The following is a 24,189-nucleotide window of genomic DNA, read 5'->3' on the forward strand; positions in this document are numbered from 1 at the left end:
CTTATATGTAGACAGTTAACCTTTGCATTTCAAACTTTGCTTTGTAATATGATATAATTTATACATATTTTGAAGATAATGAAATGGTTACACATACACATAGACACATACATGTATATAGGTATATATGTGTATGTCTAAAAACACAATGTAAGTACTTGATTTTCATTTACTTATTTATTTATTTGTCTGTGTATTTGTTCTGTGATGCAGAGGATCCAACCCAGGGCTTCACATACATGAGGGAGCCTCTCTACAACTGAGCTTACCTTATGTTTTTTCCCTAATACCCAATACAAGGAGTGGGTCTGTTCTTAAAGTGTGATTTTAAGAAATTTTGCTTTTGTTTCAATATACTTACAAGTTTGAAAGCTTGAAATGTGATATACTGTTAGGTAGAACACAGCTTCATTAACCTCCTTTAAATATGACTATAACTGTTGAAATGAAATGTGTTCTGCCAAAAGTTAAAAAAAACTTTTAACTGATGGCTAACACCTGTATCCTAGCTACAGGAGGCTGAGATCTGAGGATCACTGTTCAAAGCTAGCCCGGACAGGAAAGGCTGTGAGATTCTTTATCTCCAATTAACCACCAGAAGACTGGAAGTGGTCCTGTGGCTCAAGTGGTAGAGTGCTCAACTTGAGCTCAAGAGCTCAGGGATAGCTCCCAGGCCCAGAGCTTAAGCCCCGCCACTGACCCTTCCTCTCCAAAAAAAAAAAAAATAATCCTGAGATAAAGGCAGGTGCAATTTTCTGTAGCAGGTATGAGAGTGCCACACTAGCCCATAGGTCTGATGTCAGTGTTTCAGAGTCAGTACCCATGGCATTACCCTGAATATCTGCTTGTGTTGATTTTTTGAATGGTTAGTTTGGAGATCTGTACAAAACACTTATCATACTCTACTCTACCCAGCCACAGTCTGGTATCTTCTTGAATATTTTGAATTGAGGACCACAGCATCAAATTTCCCATTCCTTCATGACTCCAGAGCACTATTTGGATTGTTAGAATGAGAAAAAAATCATTTAATTGACTAGACAAAAAATGGCAGAGCTGACAAAAGAATTTAGAGCTGATTGCTTACTTTGTTGAACCCCAGCTATGTAAAATGAATGGTTATATGGTCAAAGAGGAGATGAATAGCCTAGAACCCCTGCTCACCTAGAGTGCCCCCAAATACTTCCTGATCAGCCAGAGAGCCAAAGCAGTGCCATTTGAAACTTGGTGTTCCAAATAATCTTGGAATGCTATAATGCTGCTTTTCCTTCCTTCCTTCCTTCCTTCCTTCCTTCCTTCCTTCCTTCCTTCCTTCTTTCTTTCTTTCTTTCTTTCTTTCTTTCTTTCTTTCTTTCTTTCTTTCTTTCTTTCTTTCTTTCTTTCTTCTTTTCAGCTCAAGGCTAGTGCTCTACCACTTGAGCCACAGTGCCACTTCCAGCTTTTTCTGTGTATGTGGTGCTGAGGAATCAAACCCAGGGCCTCATGCATGCAAGGCAAACACTCTACCACTGAGCCATCTTCCCAGCCCAATGCTGTTTTTTTTTTTTTTTTTAAAGTTTCACCATGGCTCAGATAGTAACTCACTAGAGTTTTAGTGTCTTCATCTTTGAAATGATAGAAATGAGTTGGATGAGTTCTATGGTCCCTCTCATTCTATAGTTCTTAAGTTATTTTATTTTCAATTTTGATTTACCTGATGATAAACTTTTATGTGCTGTTCATTGGGACTATTCATATTTGTAAGAACCCATTTGCTAGAGAAATCCCTTGCAGAGTAAGTTTTAATATGAAATGAAATTCGATAGGATAGTGTTATTTAGGTTAGATGATTTTACATGCCAAATATGGAAGCAAAATACTTACACAAACTAAGTATGATGTAAGCAAAAACCAGTGATAAATGAGTATAACTCCTGCCAAACTTGTCAGGCAAGTTCCTGTCACAACATGTAGTAGCTGATTCCAAGACCACTTTTTTCAGAAATGATTCATTTTAATTGTGAAAGATATGTATGAATATAGTGTTTTCTTTTTTCTTTTTTTACAAAGCATATAAATTCTAGTCATTATACTAATAATACTCTTTTTTAAATGAGCCTTAGTTTACTATTTTTTTATATCACTTGAGCCAAACATTCTGGAATGACTTAATCAATATTGCTCTTGAGGATTGTAAGAAAATAATTGGGAGATACTTTATTATGACAAAATAGCTTTCATTTTGAATTGCAGAGCTGTAAGTTGTAAATAGAAATGTCTTCTTGACTCTTCATTCTTGTAGTATCCATGGAGAATAAATACTAAACACTCAGTTCTTTCCTAGTTTAAATTAATGTATCATCAGGAATGGATTTCATATGGTGTTTATTACCATTTGTTCCCACAGTGAAAAATTGCACTGAAATTGGTGGTAGTGGGAACACCCTGCTATTTGAGTATCCTTTGCTTTGGAGAGGAAAGGAGCACATTAGTGGTGAGGAGCACATTCTTTACAGGAATTTCACCCTCTAAAGATGGAGGGCTGACTCATAAGTGGCCATAGGAATGGCTGCTTCTGGCTTAAGGGGATGTGAACCAGTAGGTAAATCCACTAGAATTCTTTCCAGGATGCTACAGTTTAGCTTCATGTAACCTGAAGAATGCAAGGTTTGTCATCTTGTAGGAAGTGTATGTTATCTCCTTTCCAACAGCTGTTTAGTAAATTATTTCCCTGAAAGAGACATGAGCTTCCCATAACCAGCTGTATTACCAGGAAGTGGAAAAGAAAGCCATTATCTTTCACTTTCTAAAATAGATGCGCTATAGAATTTAAGTCTAGAATTTACTTGAGAGTTACTTACTTGGTGTCATTAAGAGAGAAATGTAACTAAAGTAGAAAATGACAGATAGTTTTTTCAGTATAGCAGAGAAAAACGAGACATATCCAGTGGTTGATCTAATAGGAAGTGACAGTTCCCTACTTTATTAAGGCTGTTGATCAAATAGTTTTTTAAACATTTGTAATTCAGGATCTAGAATCCTATCTAGTGTTATAAATGACAATTTGAGAAATCTGTTGTTTTTAATGTTCTTGGGTAACACCTTTTATCTGTGGCAATTGGTGACAATTTATATTGTGTAAAAAATGTGCTATAGATCTCAAAGCATTTTTATGTGGTAGAGAATAGCACAGAGAGCTATCTGCTTTGGAAATATTTTCTGATTTCAATCTATATAAATAAAGTAAGGGCAAGAATTATAGCTGTTCTGTTCCTAGTGGGGTGTCAAGGACTAGTGTATCCTGACACATAGTAGGTATATCAGTGCTAGAAGTGAGGCTGGGGTTGATTGAGTACAGGCAGTTCTTATTCTTCTGCCTCATTATGTAGGGTGTATTCATGAAACTCTCATTGGTCCATTCAATGTGATCTCTAATGCCTAAACAAAAAGACATCCAGTTACTTCTCTGTTGATGTCTTTTTTTTTTGAAATGTCAATAAGATCACTGATCTCAGGTTGTGTGAGGACTTATCTATTAGCAGCTAAAAATATTTTTTTGTTACCTAGTACACAGTAAACATTAAATAAATCCTGTATTTCTTCACTATTGATTTGTTCAGTGTCTTTAGCTCTTTGCCAAATATATACCGCTCCAGGGACAGGGTACTTTTTTCTGCCATTTATTTGGATATTTATAATATTCACAAGCCATTCAAAATTATCAGTGTAGGCAGATGACCTCAGACAGCAAACAGGAAACATATAAGAGGCATATGTGTCTGTCCCATTGTGTACCAAATGATTTCATGAGCCTTATGTGGCCCATGTGCCAGATGTATCTCCTTGCCTGCCACCACTAGACAGAGACTGAATGTGGTTTATTGCTGAATCTAAAATACCACTGACATCCGATATACACACACAGACACATACACTTATTTATGGATTTAATTATAATTTAATTCCATAGAGTTGAGAATATTGTTGAAAAATAAGTTACTGGATAATTTTCTCCTAATTATTCATTGCCTCTCAATCTAACATTTCTTTTCTAAATCTTAGGAAGTCAAGTGAAATTATCAATAGCTGAATTGTATCTCTTGCTTTCTTTTTAGCTCAGCTTAAAAAAAAAAGATTCTGTGACTTCTGATGGGAGGCATATGTGGTGTGTGTGGTATATTTACTCTACTTATCCCTGGAACGTCTCAGCTTAAATGTAAAATACTAGCCCTGTTAAGTGGTCTGATGGGGCTGTGGGTGGAGCATGGCAGGGTTGGTTTGTCCCAACCATATGTGGGTCTTCAGCTGGGAACACTGAGATGGTTGGGAGTGACTTGCAGAACTGAAAATGAGATTCTCTGGAGGTTTTGTCATTCATGCAATGTCAGGCTCTGGCTGGAAGGATTCCAGGACTGGAGCCCCCCTCCATGTGTCCTTCCTGTGTGGTTTGGGCTTCTTTCAGCTAGGTTCAGTCATGACAGCAAGTGTTTTAAGAGAAACTGGGGGAGGTCTGCCTACTTTGGTAAGTCACATGTTATGTCACTCCTGCTGTCCAGTATAGTTAACCACCTTGACTTACTTCAGGAGGAGAGAACAGAGTTTTCCTCTAACCGGGAAAGTGTCACCTGATTTGTGACCCTTTTATTTGAAATAGCCACAATGTGACACATTAATTTTCAGAAATGGTCCCAATGTGTGTATACTCTTGAATAGTCCTCTTTCTCATTGACTCAGGACTTTGATATCAGTTTTGTGTTAGTCATTGGAACAGTTAGCAAATACAGCATAACCAGAGTCTTGAAAAGTGGTTATGTATTGGATTTTGTCCTCTCTTGCTGTCCTTAGGATCCTTCATCAATACCCTGTGAGTGTACTTGGCCTTCTCTGCAGGATGAGGAGCAGCATGTGGAATGAACTGTCAGACAGAAGAATGAAAGTATCATAGGTCAGCTGATAGTCAACTGGCCAACATACTGCCAGCTATAGCAAGCCCAGCGAAGGTCAGCCAAGCTGGCTCCAACCAGAACTGCCAAGCTGACTCTCAGAGTCAGAAGCTAATAAATGGTAGCGCTTTAAGCTACTGAGATTTGAGGTTGGTTGGTTATACAGCTTAAATTAACTGGCACAGAGGTCTGATAACTAATATCCTTTCCTTCACTTTGTTTTAGAAACAGGTGAAATGTGGGCATGGGAATCAAGTTGGAGAGAAATGGCTTGCTTACTTACTGCCAAAGGCAAGGTTGAAAAAAGTGACTTTGGTTTATCACCCAAATACATTAAGTGTGCTAATAGTCCTGGGGCAGTTTGGTCTCTAGGAAGTCATTGATAGAACTGGCCTTTCCTAGTAAGGATTACTCCATTCATCTTGTAGCACTGCAGAGCAGAACCATGCAGGGGGCCCAAAAGAGCTGAGCCTCGTGTACATGGCTGTCTCCTCTAAACTTCATTGTTCAGCAGAGTCCTTCTGCCCCCAAGAGAAGTGAAGGGTTAGGAGAGGCTAGAGTTATCCTAAAGAAGATTCTTTCCACAGGAAATCATGAAGCAGGAAGAATTGACCCAGCCCTTCTTCATAGGGAAAGTTGAAGATTGAGTAGCTTACTATTGATTCTTTTTGTTTTACATTTCTTTGGAATTTATCATACACTTAATGCCATACTTTCATGTGTCTGTCTCATGGCATATTGTTTTATCTGTATGTGGCACATTCATATCGTTTTGTAGGATATGGAACATTTCTCTTTTAAATTGAGATCAGCTTTGTTCTTTCATATCTTTAATTTTGTAATGGCAAAGTTTTTGGTTCGAAGTGAAACTGACTGTAGTAACAAATCCTCACGGAAACCCTAATCTGTGTGGTCCCTGGTTTTCCCTGGGATTATGTGCTCTGAAGTAGAGTAGGAGGTTGCCTAGCAGTGAATCAGAACTCAGTGTCTTGAAAAACAGGACAGTAAACACTGGTGGTTTTAAAATGTGTAATCTTTAGGGTCACAAGTCATCAAAAAAAGGATATACATTATCTAGTTTCAACTACTAGATTTTATTAAATGTAAAAGTGATAGGTAGAGGTTATATTAGTCAGATAAAGAGTACATTTCTTTTTGAACAGTGTCATCTCTTAGCTTGTTTTCTCCCAATTTTTCCCTCCCAAACCCCCTCCCCACAGTTGTGTAGTTCATTTTCAATATAATGTCTAAGTAAATATCACTGCTACATTTGTTTACCTTTTGTCCCAACATTTTTGTGCTCCCTCTTACTCCTGCCCCAAACAAAACAGATTAGCTTATACATAAAAGGCACAGAAATAAAAAACAGCAATACAGGATAAAAAACAGAAACAAAAACCAAAATAACAGAATTCTTGATTTCATTTCTTAGAGCTTTTTTTGTTTGTCTGATTTTTTTTTTTTGATTGGTCATGGGACTTGAACTCTGGGCCTGGGCTCTGTCCCTGAGCTCTTCAGCTCATGTTTAGAATTTTGATTTTTATCTTAGCTACGCAGGAGGCTGAAATATGAGGATCACAAACTGAAGCCAGCTCTGGAAGAAAGTTTTTGAAACTCTTATCTTCAATTAACCTTCATAAAGACCGAAATTAAGTATGGCTCAAGTGGTAGAGTACCAGCATTGAGCAAAGAGCCTAAGGGAGAGCTCAAAGATCTGAGTTCAAGTTTCAGTACTAAGACACAGATACAGACATAGGTGCATGTGTGCACACTTGGGAGAATATTTTTTAGTGCTTTTTAAGAAGATAGTAACATTGATTATGAAGTATTGGTAGCAATAAAACAGATTTCAAAAGAGCAATTTTTTTAGATAAAAACAGATGCTCTCCTTTGCATTAGTGTTCTTCTTATATACAAAAATATGTTTGCTATAAAAATCATTAATGTTTATTATGAAGCAAGATGGTACAAATAAAGAAATGGAAAGAAACTATATATTAGAGTAGTAAGTATAATCATAAGATATTAAAGACTAGACAATCCATTATTTTTATTTCAGGATTGGGTCTCATACAGTTATATTCATGAGTAAATTTTCAGTAATTAGATACTAGAGTTACATCCCAAAACAGTTCTCTGCATATACTACATATATGCAGCTAAATTCCAATTTTTTAAACAAAGTTGGTAATAGTGTAGATAATATACCAAATCTTTATTTCTTTAAAGTCCAAGCTAACTTCTCAAATACAAACTCAAGAAACTTTTGATATGACCATAATACCTAATGTGTGTGTAATACATCAGGATACTGACTTCACCTTTCTAGAACATTTAATGTGATACATATTTTTTTTTTGGTCAGTTGTGGGGCTTGAACTCTGGGCCTGAGAGCTGTCCCTCAGCTCTTCAGCTCAAAGCTAGCACTCTACCATTTGAGCTACAGCGCCACTTCCAGTTCTCTGGTGGTTTATTGGAGATAAGAGTTTCATGGAATTTGCTGCCCGGGCTGGCTCTGAACTGTGATCCTCAGCTCTCAGCCTCCTGAGTAGCTAGGATTACAGGCATGAGCCACTGGCGCCTGCCTCTCTAACTATTTTTAATGCTAGATTTATTTGTAATTTCAGGATATTTACTTGTGAGTGAGAAATTCAGTCTGTTTTCTTAAATTTGAAGTGTTACAAATAGCAGTGGAATTAGGGAACAGTTGTAAGGTCATAGTGTTCCAGATATTTCACATCTTCAAAGCCTTAACCTGTAAGTAGATGGAGATTTGTGAGAGACCAAGAGTCCTCGGGTCAGCATCACATTTATTTTTTTCTGTTTCACTGTCGCAAACGTGCATAGTAGGTTATTTATATAATGATATTTGCTTGATCTTTTTTTGAAATTTGTCATAGTTAGCCATTCTGATCATGATCTTGAATTTGCATTTTATCTGTTTTTTTTTTTAAAAAGCACAGAATTGATGTCAGAATATTTATTCCCAAAAAGTTCATATTCAGTCTTTCCTTGAAACTATCATGTTTGCCTATTAACTCGCTGATATGGGACAGTTTTTTGGAGGTAATTATCTAAGGCAAGAAGAAAAAAAATACTTAAAGTATGAGCATATACTTGTTTAATGTATCATTTTACTTTAATGAAGAGGTATAAATCTATTTAAAGAACATAAATGACTCTGAGATGCTTTTTTTCAAATGTTCTTCTTGAAGCAATTGGAAAAGCAGGCAGAAGGTCTTGGTTGGGGCAGTGTTTTGAGTCAGAGGCTTTCAGTGGGGTATTCATTATCATTCTGACCTCATTAGCAAAACTGAGACAAAGCAGGGTCGTTCTGAAGCCTTCATGAAGAACTTAAGACTACTTTTTTTGTTGTGAAATTTTTATTGCCTTATCTTTCTTGTGCTATATGCCAAGAGAATGAGAACTTTTTTCTCTTTCTCAATCTTTCTATTCATTGTATTTTATTTTTGCTTATAAGAGTACTAGGTCTTCCAGCTGGTACCATTGTGGACATTTTATTTCTTTTGACATATTATAACTTGAGGAAGTTGCTCTGTGACATGTTACGTGCACATGTTGGGAAATAGCAATTCATTACTGAAAACTGAGAAAGTGATGACTTGATTATTTTGTGTTGATATGGCATGATGATTCCATTGTTTCTCTATCCCAGCCCCTTTAGTGTCTCATTTAGAGTGGTTTAATAAGTTTAACATTTCCTTTACAATATGGATTTATATTAAACGTGATAGAACCTTTATGTTTTGGAGAGTTTATAAGCTGCATTGGAGTATCTGGAAACTCTCATACTTTTGCCTGCACTAAATATCTGGCATCTAGTAATAACTCTTCACTAAATCTCATTAGTAGAGGCTCAGTCAGCAGTGGCAGAACTACCTAAGGCAGAAGAGAAGGCTCCACCGGTGTTCTGGTTTAACTTAATTCAGGGACACAATTTAAGTAGATTAAAGTGGTCAGGTGGTAAGTCCCTGTGGTGGATTGAGTTTATGTTCTCTACTTTGAGCAATTATTTGATATGGCTTCATGCTGTGAGATTATGTTGGTGGCATGCACATTTAGCACAAAATACCAATGGGGAGTGGTTTTAAACATTAGTAAATTATTTTGGGACAAACATTGTCCCTAATTACTTTTCTACCTTGAAGCTTGTGAGTTATGAGAAAAGTCATAAAGAAATGGAATAGGAGGCTCTGGGGGTAATAGTGTATATATTTTAGCTAGTAAAACCTTAACTGCTTTGTAATAAAAGATTCCTCATTTTGTGATGGAGTTATTTAGTGCAGTCATGTATTTCATATAAAGTACATCATTTCTAAGGGCTTAAGTATTTTGCGTGATTTTTGCATGATATTCCAGTCACCTAAAGGTTTAAGTTGTGGTTCTGTTACTTACTGAGAATGTGATGTGAGCCTCATTTTTCATCTAAGAAGCAGGCATTTTAAATCCAATAGAAGAAGTTCTGTGGACTGATTATAAAAACAAATGAAATGAAACTTCTGCCAATGGCTCACTCTTATAATACTATATATTCAGGAGCTGAAATCTGAGGAGAGGATTGGGGTTTGAAGCAAACCTGGGCAGGAAAGTCCGTGAGGCTCTTATCTCCAGTTAACTATCAAAAAGCAGGTGGTAAAGAACCAACCTTGTATGAAAAGAAAGCACCCAGACTCCGAGTTCAAGTGCTAGTTTGGGCTCAAAATAATAATAATGATAATTAAAGTGAGAAGTCCCAAATGCCTACTGAAAGTTCCCCTGCCTGTTTGCTTTGCACTTTTCCTTTTAAACACAGATATCACTGCTCTTCGTTTTCAAATATCGTAGTTATTCCTGATGATATCAGCATGAGTAGGTCAAGAAGTACATTTGGCCAGCATTCCTTTTCGCTTCATGCGCAAGTGACTATTACTCCTTAACTCACTGTTGTCTGCTGAGTCTTCTGGCCATTGCCATTTTTACACTTACTGTGTATCCATTAATTCAAGAGTACCATGCTTTCTCCTGACCATTGTGTTAAGGATGCACAGTGTAGCCACACTTTTCCCTTGCTCTTTGAGGGTATTATTTTGTGTGTTACAGTTTCATGTATTACAGGTTGCTTTTGAGATGCTCCCAAATACTTGCCATTGTAATTAGGATCCCACTATGTGTGGGAGAGTAGCACGGCAGGCTTGCAAGGTGCACAGTACTTATGTGACATGGCAAGATCCTCAGAGCTAGTGACAGACCTGGGTTTTGTAGTCACTCTACGTTCCTCACATTCACCATCTCTTCACTCCCAAGTACCTTGTCATCTCACCTTGAAAGGAGTCACTGCTGTTGATTTGGGTGGTGCGGTATCTGGGAATACATGTGTGACTCTTATAGCCTTGTAGTCTTCTTACAAAGAAAATTTGTAGTTAACGTTGGGCCTGTTCTCAAGTCCCTCCTGGCACACATTGGTGAGCAGTGAATTAATTGATTGAAGGAATCTGTGCATAAATGGATGATGTACACTGTAGTATTTGCGTATATTTTCTTATGTAAAATTACTTTCTTCTTGACTTGGGGAATTTCTTATGAGGATTAGCTTCTCAGTGAAGAGGCTGCCTATAGATTCTTTTTTTTCTGAAACAGTAGTGTTGTTGGAACTTCCCTGGAAGGAAGCTCAATCATGTGACAATCATAATACATTTATCTTTACCTTTTATTCTTCTGCTCCACATGTCAGCGTTTACTTATTGAGTGAAACATTCTTTCCCTGTGTTATAGCCTACTTGTAATTTTCTGCTTGTTTTATTTTTTAAATTTTATTTTTAAAGATGCTGTATAGAGGAGCTACAGTTACATGAGTAAGGCAATGAGTACATTATTTGTTAATCATTGTTATCCTTTCCCTTGTTTTTGTCCCACTATCTCTTCCCTTCCCCACCTCCCACACTCCTCCCCCTCATCCCTCTCCTCCTCACATCCCTTCCCCTCCCCCCAAGTTGTCAAGTTCGTTTCCAATATACTGTCCTGTGGGTATCATTGTTGCAATGGGTCATCCTGTGTCCTTGTTTTACCGTTTTGTTGTTCTCCTTCCCCTCCCCGTATTAGACAAATGTATATTCAAGTTGCAGGGTACCAAAATCAAGTACAGTGACATCAGGGGATATACCATAGGAGGAAGAACATACAAAGGAAACAAAAAAAAGTCACATAGTACATTTAAAACAACAACATCAAAGACAGACCTCTTATGTCCATATCTTGGGGTTCATTTCACTTAGCATCATCTTATACGATCATATGGGCATAAGGTTTGAGCTTTTCAGCTTATCTGAGAACTTTATCCTAGATGTATACTAATTATTGCAAATAAGGGAAACCATGGGACCTAAATTTCTACTTGTAATTTTCAATTGCTATTTTTTCTAAAAGGAAAAATAGGATAGTATAATATCATATGAAGACATATAAAAAGTCTCAGCCTCTTGTTTATAATAATTTTTGTATTTAAATACTTATGTTCTTTTTTCATGTTTTCTTACAACCCTTTGTCCCTTCAGTCTTATAAACAACCCAGTGAGTTTGGAACACCCTAGGACTTCTCACTCATCAAATCTATACTGTTGAGCCTACAGTGTCTGGGCCTGCATGCAATCACAGAAGTTGAAGGCCAGCCTGGGCTCTCTAGTGAGATCCGGTCTCAAAAACCAACAAACTATCATTTAACTCTGACTGAGCTCTATCCTCAAATATTGGTATGGATTCAGAGATGCAAATTTAAAAGTTCAGCTTCAGAGAAGCTCTATATTGGTCTCTCACTCCTTCTTTTTTAAGTATTTAGATTTCAACCCCATTGGAAATCAAATGGAAGGACTGGCGCAGAATATTATAGCTAACATTGGCCTTTGTTTGCACAGTGCAGAGTCCTCCTCTTTAAAAAATTACTGGGGAGGGATGAACAGGAATCTGGGCAACAGTATTCTGGTCACCTGTGGTACAGTGCTGCTGCCACAGTGGCTTCTTTATTTCTTCCTTTCTGGATACAAGTTTGAGGCTGATAAGACCTTATATTCACAAGATAAAAATTATATGCAATCAATGAACATATGTTGTCAACATTCACTTCCAAGACTTCTAGAAATCCAGAAGAATCTGCTTTTCTTTCCCAAGATAGTGGAGAGTGTGGGTATGACGGGAAGGCTCAGATGATTTGATTGCTGATCCTGGTGCCACCAGTTACCAGCTGAGTTACTCACATTCTTGGACTGCCAGTGCTGTTAGCTCTGAGGTGATAATATGAAATTTGGAAAGATTCAGTGTGACAGTGTCTGTGTGCAGCACTTAGCACATAGATGATCCCCAAATATGTTTTCTATCCTTATAATTATGAATGTAAATTTATAACCGAATGGCTGAATGTCATTGTTTAAACTTTAAATATCAGTAGTTATATTTAGAATATTAGGATTGGTTTGTTTGGTGTAACTTACTTTTGCATATTCACTCGTTAAAAAGAATCTGATTTTTTTGGGGGGGGTTCCGGTCATGGGGCCTGAACTCTGGGCCTGGGCGCTGTCCCTCAGCTCTTCAGCGCAAGGCTAGCGCTCTACCACTTGAGCCACACCGCCACCTCTGGCTTTTTTCTTTTTGCTTATGTGGTGCTGAGGAATTGAACCCAGGGCCTCATGCATGCAAGGCAAGCGCTCTACCACTGAGCCACCTTCCCAGCCCAGAATCTGATTTTGTTGTTGTTGTTGTGCTGGCACTGGGGCTTAAATTCAGGACCTGGGCTTTGTCCCTTAGCTTTTTTACCAGTTTGGGGCTCTATGCCTTGAGCCACATATCCACTTCTAGTTTTTTTTGCTAATTAATTGGAGATAAGAGTCTCACAGACTTTCTTGCTCAGGCCTTTGAACCTTGATCTCAGATCTCAGCCTCTTCAATAACTAGGATAATAAGTAACGGGCATGCATCTTTTGGAAAGTCACTGAAAACATAACTTTCTATTTATTTTATTCTAGAAAATGAAAAAAAAAGTGAGGAAGAAAAAAAGTATTATGGATTTGAAAGCAAAATAACTTCTAAATAATTCATTTCTTTAGATCTTCTAGAGAAATCTCGAGTTGTTAAGCAGCCGAGAGGTGAAAGAAACTTCCATGTGTTCTATCAGCTGCTCTCTGGTGCCTCTGAAGAGCTTCTCAGTAAGTCTCTGTTTTTATATATCAATTTTTGCTGCCACAGGATTTTGTAAAACTTTTTTTTTTTCTTTTTTCTTTTGGTCAGTCGTGGGTCTTGAACTCTGAGCTTGGGCGCTGTCCCTCAGCTCTTCAGCTCAAGGCGAGCACTCTACCGCTTGAGCTATAGCTCTACTTCTAGTTTCCAGTTTTTTTTGCGTGGTTTAAACCAGCCTCTCACTGGGGAATGATGACTCACAATTTAAAAATACAAAATGGAAGGATATTTCACCTGGGGAGAGAAAATGAACAGAGAGCAGTATATAAGTTTAATAATATAAAAGCAAATTGTTCACCTAGAATATTAAAATAGTGGACTGTATACATTTACATATGATACAAAAGGTAACAATCTAATCCTTTAGATATTTTAGAGTATTAATATAAGTTGATGCAGAATTCAATAGCCAAGAGTTAAGTGATTAAAAGAATTAAATAACTAAATAAGAAGACCTATGAAGAGTCATGTACACTTAGAAAGTTAGCCTCACCAACAAGCAACAAATTCACTTTAAAAAGGGGCTGGGAAGGTGGCTCAGGGTAGAGTGCTTGCTTTGCATGCATGAGGCCCTGGGTTCGATTTCTCAGCACCACATAAGCAGAAAAAGCCAGAAGTGGCACTGTGGCTCAAGTGGTAGAGAGCTAGCCTTGAGCTGAAGAGGTGAGTGACAGTGCCCAGGCCTAGAGTTCATGCCCCATGGCCAACCAAAAAAAAAACTAGCAATCCTCGATGTGAGTCCCAAATTTACAGAAGCCTGCCACTAGCCACACTACTTTCTGGAATATATCCCACCAGAACAATTCAAATGAATGCAAAAATCAATTGGTATAAAGAATATTTATCACTGTCCTATATTTAGTCTTAGAAACTAAAAAGAACCAAATGTACGAGGATGAGAGAGCCACTAGACAAACGTGTTTTAGTGGATCAGTATATTGAAGATTTCGTATTCTAAAAATATGGAAAGTGACTTTGCTCCCTAAAAATACATAGAAAAGCCGAGTGCTGGTGGCTCACACCCGTAATCCTAGCTACTTAGAAGGCTGAGCTCTGAAGGGGTTCAGAGCTGGACAGGAAAGTCAGTGAGATTCTCATCTCTTATAAAACACCAAAATCTGAGAGTGAAGCAGTACTCAAGGGGTAGAATACTAGCTCTGAACACAAAAGCTCAATGTCAGTCCCCAGGCCCTTAGTTGAAGCCTAGGACCAGCAACAAAGAGGGGTGGATAGGGGGACGTAAATGTAAAAAAATAGAAGTTGAATAGTGTATAACAATGAAGAAAATGATGTTAGGGAAATGCTCTTACCAGCATTTGACTATCAATTTTTATTTTGTTGATTCAATATGCATAATAAGAAAAGCCATTTTACCAGAAGGATCTAAATAATGAGGTATTAAAGCTGATTAAATTTATTGGAATAACTTACCTATTTGTATTTGTGACTCAACAGACAAGCTTAAGCTTGAGCGGGATTTCAGCAGATACAACTACCTGAGCTTGGATTCAGCCAGGGTTAATGGAATCGATGATGCAGCCAATTTCAGAACCGTTAGGGTAAGACGAAGTGTTTTTATTACACTTTAAAATGGGCCAAACCTATTGCTCAATCAGAGCTGGGAACAATCCTGAGTTTTCTATAAAGTGTAATTCATACTCCCTAAAGTCTTAGAAGTATACAAGAATTTGTTATATTTTTTATTAGTTTGACTTTTCACTAGCTCAACTGTCATACAAAATTGTGACGGCTGGGGCTTTACTCAAGCGTGTGATTTTACCATTTATCAAAAGGAGCTTTTATATATTATCCTGGGACTCGACTCTTTTAATGTTGTATTTAAATTCCAAGTGTTTGCATTGCCAAAAAGTTTTGTAGCCAAAGTTAATTTCCAAGTGTGAAAATTGCCCTTGGATCCTGTTAAAGCAAAACTTTTTGAGACAGAAAATCCTGGTTTTATACAGTTTTAGAAAACTGATGGATAAACCAGAAGGATTAGCATTCCATATTCATTAGCAAAGAAATGGATTTTACACAATACTGTCTTTTCTGTCTTTATGTGGCACGTTCTTTCAAAATTACTCCCATTATGACATATGTAGTAACTGGGATTTACTTTCACATGAGGCAGCTGAGGTTGTGGGAATGGAGGGGAGTAGATTGAATTGTAGACCACACAAGACAGGCATCTTACAACTGTTGTGTGTGAATGAAGGGGATGTAGATAATCTTTCTCTGCTCTACTTTGGCGTGTTTGAGATTTTTTATAATAAAGACTGTATGCTATTCCCATTGCTATGTTGTGCCCCTCTCTCTCACCACAAGCACACAGTAATTTCACCAGCTGTTCTCAGAGAGAAAGCATCTCTCAGACTATGCCATTTAAAAAAAAAACTGTAGAAACATCCTCAGATGGAAACAATTGTCTCTTGACTCCTGGATGTAATTTGTTTAAGGATTGAGTCCAACGCCAGTTTTGCAACTCCTTTGCCTGGCACACAGCTGGCGCTAATACAAGCTTGTGAGCAGATGAGAGCCCCCTTTCCCCTGTAGTGCTTTAAATAAGGATGAAGCACTTCATTTTAACACACAACTGTGTTCTTATAGTAAAAATAAGCAGCCGTGTTTTCTTCAGGCGGCATCTTGTTTGGGTTTGTCTCTAGTTGGAGAACCTGAATGTACAAATCAGGCAGCAGTGGGGACCTAGATCTCTCTTCCTAGCTTCCTTCTCTTTCCTCTTGCTTCTTGCCCACTCTCTTCTGTCACAGTATGCAAGGAATTCCTGTAGTCCTTTAACCACAATTTGAAATTGACTGAAGAAGATAATGCCTCCTCTGTCTGTCTTTTTCCTCTTGTCTGCCCTCCCTCCCTTCCCCCCTCCCTTCCTCCCTCCCTTCCTTCTGTAGGGTTTGAACTTAGGGCTTGGGCACTATCCCTGAACATACTTACTGAAGGCTAATGCTCTACTACTTGAGTCACAGCTCCACTTAAGGCTTTTTGGTACTTAATTGGAGATAAGAGTCTCATGGACTTTCCTGCCTGGGCTGGCTTTGAACCATGATCCTCACATCTCTTCTGTCTGTATAGCTAGGATTACAGGCATGAGCCACTGGTATCTGACTATCTTGTCTTTTTTCACCCCCTCAAGATTTTTTTTCCCTCAATAAATACATACTATTATTCATATTTTTACAAAAAGGTAAAGAACCTCAGGAAGAAAACAGATGTTTCATTTCTTTCCACAGAATGCCATGCAGATTGTGGGCTTTATGGACCATGAGGCAGAGTCTGTCTTGGAGGTGGTGGCAGCGGTGTTGAAACTGGGAAACATCGAGTTCAAGCCTGAATCACGAGTGAATGGTTTAGATGAAAGCAAAATCAAAGATAAAAATGGTAAGTCAGTTGAGAATCAGCTTTGTTTAGGAAAGTTGCTTTGAACTTCTGCCCAGGTTTTAATCTAGAAAGTAAAACTTGTGCCTTGCATTAATTTGAAAGAAAAAAAAATCTTTCTAGTGAAATTGAATAGGAATATAATTGTAAAATCTTAATATACATAAATTAGACTATTTAATTTGAGTGTGATTTAGAAAGAGCAGCCTATATTTTGGTAAGTATCCTTTAACAACTTACCTGGAGTTACTTTTTATGTTATCTTTGCTAACAGAGTTAAAAGAGATTTGCGAGTTGACCGGCATTGATCAGTCTGTTCTGGAACGAGCATTCAGTTTCCGAACAGTGGAAGCCAAGCAGGAGAAAGTCTCAACTACACTGAATGTAGCTCAGGTAAGGAAATCATAATGTGCATAAGTAAGTTTTCTAAAAGACGATGATATTTGTATATGGAATTTTATTCTTCAGGCCATTATCTCAACTCAATACATTCCAGGCATCCTTGTAGATATTGGTATCATAAGAAAAATTAAACAGATAAGAATCCCTACCCTCAGGAACTCAACATTCTGAAAGGAGGAACTTACAACAATCAGTAGACATATGATACACAAAGCTTTAGCAGCTGCTAAGTGCAGTGACAAAGAGAAAAAAACTAAAGCACGATAGAGAAGGGCTTATAGGGGTTGGGAGAAGGAGTTGGACTGAAGAAGAAAATGGAAGTCACTCTGGCCAGGTTGTAAAGGAAGTAGAGTTGAAAGCAAGACACCTGTAAAGAGAACTCATTGAGTTTGTAGTGGCTGGAGCCTGGGGTTGGCTTGGAAGTCAGTGTAATGTGAGCCCTTCCTGGATCAGTTTTCAAAGTGAGGCAACAGGTTTGCTGATAGCTTGATGTATGCATGATGTAAAAGTCAAGCACAACTCAATGTCTTTTGCTTGCTACCATTTACTGATTTGGAGAACAGAGTGGAAGAAGTCAATTTCATGGGCACATGGTCAACATGGACTCTTGCCTTCTTTGTATCCCTTTTATTGTCCACATTGAAGTTAATGAAATCTTTCTCTCCCTCTCTCTCTTTTTCTCCTCCCCCTTTCTTTATCTAAATAAATGTTTATTAGTTATACAGGGGGGGAGTTTGTTTCATGGTGGTGTTTTTATTTCAATTAGGCTTACTCTCTCTGCCACTCTTCCTTCCTTCCCCCCTAAAACAATGTCAGCAGTTTTCATTCTTTTACTTTCACACATATAAGCCATCTACTTTGACCTTATTTATTTTCACTCATCCTCCTTGTAAGCCTAATCCACTCCAGCTAATAACCACTCACCCAACAGAGCTTGTTCCTCCCCTACATAAAGTCTTTGTAAGACACAAGTCTCAGTTGCTAACTCCTCTCCTTTTGGTTCAAATAGAATAGATGGATGTTAGAATGATGCGTGCATGCATGTGTACTCAGGCAGCATCTGGAGTACCTTGCAATGTAAACCCTGTGTTCTGTGGCTTGGACATTTCCCAATACTAACCTGGGTTAGAATTAAGACTTTTCCCATATGAGACTACTTTGTTCATTCAACTGTATTATCATCTCATCTTCCTTCAGCTGTTGTTACTTTAAGTGAGTTACGGTGGCTTTGGAAAATACTGTAAGTGTGCATATGGAGATTCAGTGTGTTGCAGTCTCTCCCTGGCTGTAGCTATTATTTGTCTTTTCTCCTAAATTACTGCTTTACTTCTGCCATGAGAGAGCCTGAGTGTCCATTAGGGGTATGTGGATATGAGGATCTGTTCTTACTATGTGTTTTACTCTTTTTTAAACATTAATTCTCTACAGAAATTAGACCCAGTGTCTTTTTATTTGATGAGCTTGAGTTACTTTGTCTCACTGAGTGAAACTTCCACATTTTTATAACCTTTGGCATGAAATACCTTGGCTTGACATCTTTGTCTTTTCAGCACTTTAGTCAAATGCTGCTTGTCATGTAGTGGTCAGGGTATCTGGTTCTACCAATCTTACTGCTTGGTAGGTTTTGATTCCTGAGAAAGTGATTTACTCTGTTAGCATTTCCTCATAGCTTCAATTCTTAGGCCCCAGTATCATCTTTATTTCCCATGCTTCATTTCCCTCAGTGCATGTAAATCTTTTCCTTAGGTAGGATGACTAATCTTGAAATAATGGAACTCATGGTAGAGTTTATCATCCAGTTTCTACTCCAGAATGTTCTCCTTGGCCTACAGGGTTCCTTACAATCTGACCCTCTGTGGTTTATCCAAGTTTATACTGCTTTCTAGTTCTTCAAGCACCACATGTATTTTTACTTGGTGCCTTTGCTTCTGTTTACCCATCACCACATTACTCATTCTTCTGCCTGTCTAAAGAGTTAATCTAATTGAATCCCATTCAAGGAAACTTCCTGAGCCTCCTTGGTTCTCTTCCTCTGAACCCATTGTCTGCAGTTAGGGAGGCACGTGCCTCCTTCCAGTTGCTTCATTTGTTAGTTTGGTCTCTCTCCAGGTCAGTGCAGGCTTCTGGAGGGTGGGCCTTTGTCTCTGCATCTCGGTTTTTCTGTGCTTCTTAGTACATTCCATCCTGGGCTGTGCCTGGTACCAGCCATCTTAGAAACAGATTCCACCTGGGATTTTTAAACTATGTGAGCTTCAGGGAGCAGCAAAATGCATAGTGTGTTTATAGTGTGCATCTAAGGTTATGAATCATTGCACTTGGTATTTTTCCCCTCATACTATATTAGTGATTCTTTATGTTTTTTTGTGTTTTGGTTTTTGGTAGTGATGGTATGGGGGTTTGAACTCAGATAGTTGCACTTGACTAGGCAGGCGCTCTACCACTGAGCCATTTAATCCTGTATTAATGATTCTTTTTCTTTTTCTTTTTTCTTTTGCCAGTCCTGGGGCTTGAACTCAGACCCTGAGTGCTATCCCTGAGCTTCTTGGCTCAAGGCTAGCCTCTCTACAACTTGAGCCACAGTGCCACTTCTGGCTTTTTCTGCTGTTGTGGTACTAAGGAATTGAACCCAGGGCTTCATGCATGCTAGGCAAGCATTCTACCACTCAGCCACATTCCCAGCCAATGATTCTTTATTTTAATTGTAAAGACAGTGTACAGAGAGGTTACATTTACATAGATTGGGTAATAAGTACATTTCTTTTGGAACAGTCACTTTTTCCCTTGTTTTCTCCCAGTTTTTCCCTCCCAACCCCTCTTCCCCATAATTCATTTTCAACATAGTGTCTTTTGAGTATCCTGCTGCTGCATTTGTTCACCCTCTGTCCCATCGTTTCTGTGCTTCCCCTTAGCATCACCAAAACCAATCAAACAGCAACAAAGGAGAAAACAATTAAAACCTCTTGTTTCCTTTTCTTGAAGTTCATTTCAGTAGACATCATTTTATATGATCATGCACACATATCTCTAGCTGTTGTGATCCTGTCCTGAGAATATCCTGCTAGGGTCTCACTGTGTGAATGTTTTAGAGTCCTGTGTAATTTATCATGTTCAAGTGTAATTTTTTTGTCTTTTGCCATCTTGTTTGTTTACTTATAGATTTATAGACACACTCTAGTTACAATAAATGAGGGAAACCATGCAACCTATGTTTATTTGGGTGTGGCTTACTTCACTTAATATAATTTTTTTCCAAGTTTTTCCTTTTTTTTTTTTTTTTTTTTTTACAAATGGTGCTATATAATTCTTTCTGATGGAAGCATAGAATTCCATTGTGTATGTATACAACATTTTCTGGATCCATTCATCCATTGAGGGGCATCTGGGTTAATTTCATATCTTGTGTATGGTAAATAATTCTGCAATTAACATGGTTGCATTGGTAGTTTAGTATGGCCTTGTTTGTGGTCAATTGGATAAACGCCCAGGAGTGGAATTGCTGGGTCATAGAGAAGCTCTATGTTTAGTTTTTTTTAGGAGCCTCCATACTGCTTTCCAGAGTACTTGAACAAGTTTACTTTCCCACCATTAGTGTAGTAGCCTCCCTTTTGGCCACATCCCCACCAGCATCTGTTATTCTTAGCTTTCTTGGTAGTAGCTAAGAGGTAGAATTTCAGTGTTGTTTTGATTTGCATTTCTTTTATGGCCAGAGATGTTGAACATGTCTTCATTTGTCTAGTGGTCATTCTTCCTTCTTCTGTATTAGTGATTTTTAAGTAAGAGTAAACACTTGCTCTTTCTTCTTTATAGGATGGTATAGAGGACATGAGTTGGCATGAGTTAGGATCAAGAAGTCAGGGGTTGAGCAGATTGGTAGCTTCTGGAATCAGATATATTTCAATAGGATTTTATTTGAGATAGTTTGAGTTTATAAATAAATGGGGGAAGAGGGAGACAGGATTAAAACATTCTGTAGGGTCACTAGGATGAGGTAGCAGGAGAGGAAATGGACACTTCAGAAATCATGAAGTAAATGGTTTTTTAGACCATGTGCCACACTGTTATAAGCACTTAAAGAGAGTGAAAAAAGTATTGAAGAAAAAAATGGGCACCTGAATCATGTTTTGGCTTATTTCTTTGTTTTAGCATTTTATGTAAATTTTCTGCTAATGAAGCCATACCATTCCCCCAACACACATACATATTTTTTCATTTCTTTTTCCTCCTTCCTTCACACACTCCCTTCCTTTATTCTTGCTTTCCTTCTCAATCCTGATTGGGATAGCTATCTGAGCTCAGGGGAGAGAGGCTTGAGATTAGCACAGCAGTGTCTGGTGAAAGAGAAAAGTGCTCTCTTCTCAGCTGTATGTGTGGGTATTAAGAGATTTACTGTGCTTCTTTCAAAAGAAATGTGGAACAAGTATTTATACATAATCCAAGCTGTATTCTTTATAAATATAGTAACACTCATAAGCAGCAAAATACACAAATATAGCCAATATGTTAGAAAAAGAGGGATACAACTTCTAGCTTTCTTCTTATAAAGACAGTTCCTTCTTAGGTTGTAGCCATAAAACCCAGCTCCCTTCGAAGCTGAATTCAGCATGTCATTAGCACTTACTGTATGCACTAGACACCCAGTATTTTTATAGGACTCAAGTTCAGTTCTCCCAGTTAAACCTGGCTTTTTTCAGCCCTAGGATTCTAAGTTATTAAAACATCTGTCTTCTGTCCATTCTTTTTCTAATGTCTCTGAGTAGCTTTAAAAGCACATAAATAAACACATTAAACAGATTTTTATCTTTATTATATAACTTATAAAAGCTCATTTGGAAATTATTTTTAGAAAACACTCTAAAGATTGAATAAAGACAAATTTTTAAATTTTATCAGCCTGCACTATTTTAATTGATTAAATTTTGGCTTTCCTTTCTGATGTATAGAAGTGAAAAAAATAAGTCGTAGTATTAAGCATATAGTTTTTCTTTTTTTTGTACAATATAAGCATTTCTGTCTCATGGCTTAATTTCATGGTCATTACTCTATCATGCTTTGTCTTTCAGTGAGTGCTCGTTTATTTTATTTCCTTATTGTTACACTTTCAAATAGGCTCTTTTTTTTCTCCTCTGTTCTGTAACACTGCGAATGAATATCTGTGTGACAAGAAGTTTTGCAACATTAGAGTCAATGTTCTGGGGTATAAAAAAAGTAAAACAACTACATATAAACAGATCTGCCGGATTTTCTTAATGATTTCACTACTCACCAGAGCAAAATAAAAACTGGTTCTGAAAAGAAATTTGAAATAAGGAGGGTTTCAATATCTTAACATATTTTTTATTATTTTGTGGAAGATAAACCTAGTTCTTCTTTTCCTTTATTACAGGCTTATTATGCCCGTGATGCTCTGGCTAAAAACCTCTACAGCAGGTTGTTTTCATGGTTGGTAAATCGAATCAACGAAAGCATTAAGGTATTTACATTATAAGCAAAGAAACCAGTCATAATAAATACTATTAAGAGTAGAGTACAAATGTTAAGTTGAAGAAAGTACAGTTTTATAATCAGATTATAATTTACCACTTTAAAAACTTATTCCTTAAGAAAAATGTACATTGTGTAATACTAGAATTTGCCAGGGATTTTGTTTATTTTGTTTTGCCATGTGACTTTTGATTCAGTTTGACTAGTCCAAGGGTCTTTGCAGAGTTACATTCTATTTACTAACTAGCTGCAGTAGTTTCTATTTTTCCCTTTTTAATAATTTATTACTGCTAGTGTCTATAAACTATGTTACATATTATTAAAATTTCTGAATGGTTCCATGTCTCATAAATTTCCCATTTTCTTTTTGTTATTTTGTCATTTTAAAGAAAATTAAGTATAATTATTCTCCTAGCTTAAAAATAATTATTTTGTAATATATATCAATATTCCTTGGATGCTTATAGTTATATTTTGTAATATATATCAATATTCCTTGGATGCTTACAATTAAATGATACCTTAAATTAACTCATCCTTTTTAATTTACTTTTTTAAGGCACAAACTAAAGTAAGAAAAAAGGTCATGGGTGTTTTGGACATTTATGGCTTTGAAATTTTTGAGGTAAGATTTTAAAAATATTAACAACGTTACTGAAGTGGAACAACTAGAAATTAAATCTTATGTTTTGTAGACAATTTTTGTCATAAGTTATTATAACTTTAACTCTACAAACAATCTTTACAGGCATAGTGATGTGTGCGTGGTGTGTGTGTGTGTGTGTGTGTGTGTGTGTCTATGTATGTATATGTATGTGTATGTGTATGTGCTAGTATTTGGAGACATTACTGTTTAAAAGGAACTTCTTAGTAGTTGACTTTTGAAATTTCAAATTGGAAAGTTTTTCTTCACGACCTCTAACAAGCTGTATGGACCTTATCCCTGCTGCCATTCACTCATTAGTAAGTCGTTTGAAAAAGGAAACACACTGATATTATTAAAAGATAGCAGGAGTAGGAGAGCCAGATGGTCTTGTCCCCTGCAAAGGCTTGTTCACTTCTTTGTTGAGGGAGTGGGGTCTGGATTAGGTTGTCCTTGAACTTCATCCAGGTCTCATCCACCTGTCATCTTGCAGTGTTGAGTTCTCCTGCAGAGCTTGGAATCATTTATGCTGCAATTCAGTTGGAATTTTTTATAAAAGATTCCATGCTTGCTTAGACTGTTACCTACTTATGTTAGGGTTTTCTACTAACCCTTTTGCTAACTTCGACATATATAAACAGTTTTAAGGACCTCTTAAAGTATTCTCACTTTTAGGAGCAGTGTTTTAATTTAGATCACGGAAAGAAGAAATATACCAAGCCATTACTTTCTAACTTGTTTTCCACAAGTAATGATTTGGGAATTCCTTTAAGTGACGAGGCCTTGCCCAGAATACACCCAAAGAATTAATAGATTTCAAAAAGTTAAACCCCAGAAAAACCATCTGAGCATTCCCTCGCGCTAAAGCCAGTCCTTTCTAGCAAATTCCTTTTGCTTGTAGTATTTGGATTTATGATAGTACATTCTCCTTCAGTCATCAGCCACACTTAGCAGTGAGTGGCCAGTATTTATCAAGGGCTGATTGTGTAGAAGCATTGTGGTTAGTGTTTGTGTTGTCTGATTCAGTGTTCAGAGCAAGCTCATTCAAGTTATTATTATTAGTCCTATTTTTGGATGAAGAAGTAAGATTTCAGGCCTTCCAATATTTTCATGTATTGCTTCTTTTTC

General features: G+C 37.3%; 1 protein-coding gene across 3 annotated transcripts in view; it reads left to right on the forward strand.

Moving 5' to 3' along the window:
• Myo1b (myosin IB) overlaps window positions 1-24,189 on the forward strand; it is a 149,202-nt gene that overhangs the window by 74,488 nt on the left and 50,525 nt on the right. For all 3 annotated transcript variants that reach the window (XM_013029657.1, XM_013029665.1, XM_013029672.1), the window contains exons 7-12: window positions 13,016-13,114; window positions 14,601-14,704; window positions 16,391-16,538; window positions 16,810-16,928; window positions 22,321-22,407; window positions 22,978-23,043. In XM_013029657.1, coding sequence (XP_012885111.1) covers window positions 13,016-13,114; window positions 14,601-14,704; window positions 16,391-16,538; window positions 16,810-16,928; window positions 22,321-22,407; window positions 22,978-23,043 — 623 coding nt within the window. The remainder of the gene's footprint in view (window positions 1-13,015; window positions 13,115-14,600; window positions 14,705-16,390; window positions 16,539-16,809; window positions 16,929-22,320; window positions 22,408-22,977; window positions 23,044-24,189) is intronic.

Source organism: Dipodomys ordii, unplaced genomic scaffold (assembly GCF_000151885.1).
Source record: "Dipodomys ordii isolate 6190 unplaced genomic scaffold, Dord_2.0 Scaffold5, whole genome shotgun sequence".
Classification (NCBI taxonomy): Eukaryota; Metazoa; Chordata; class Mammalia; order Rodentia; family Heteromyidae; genus Dipodomys; species Dipodomys ordii.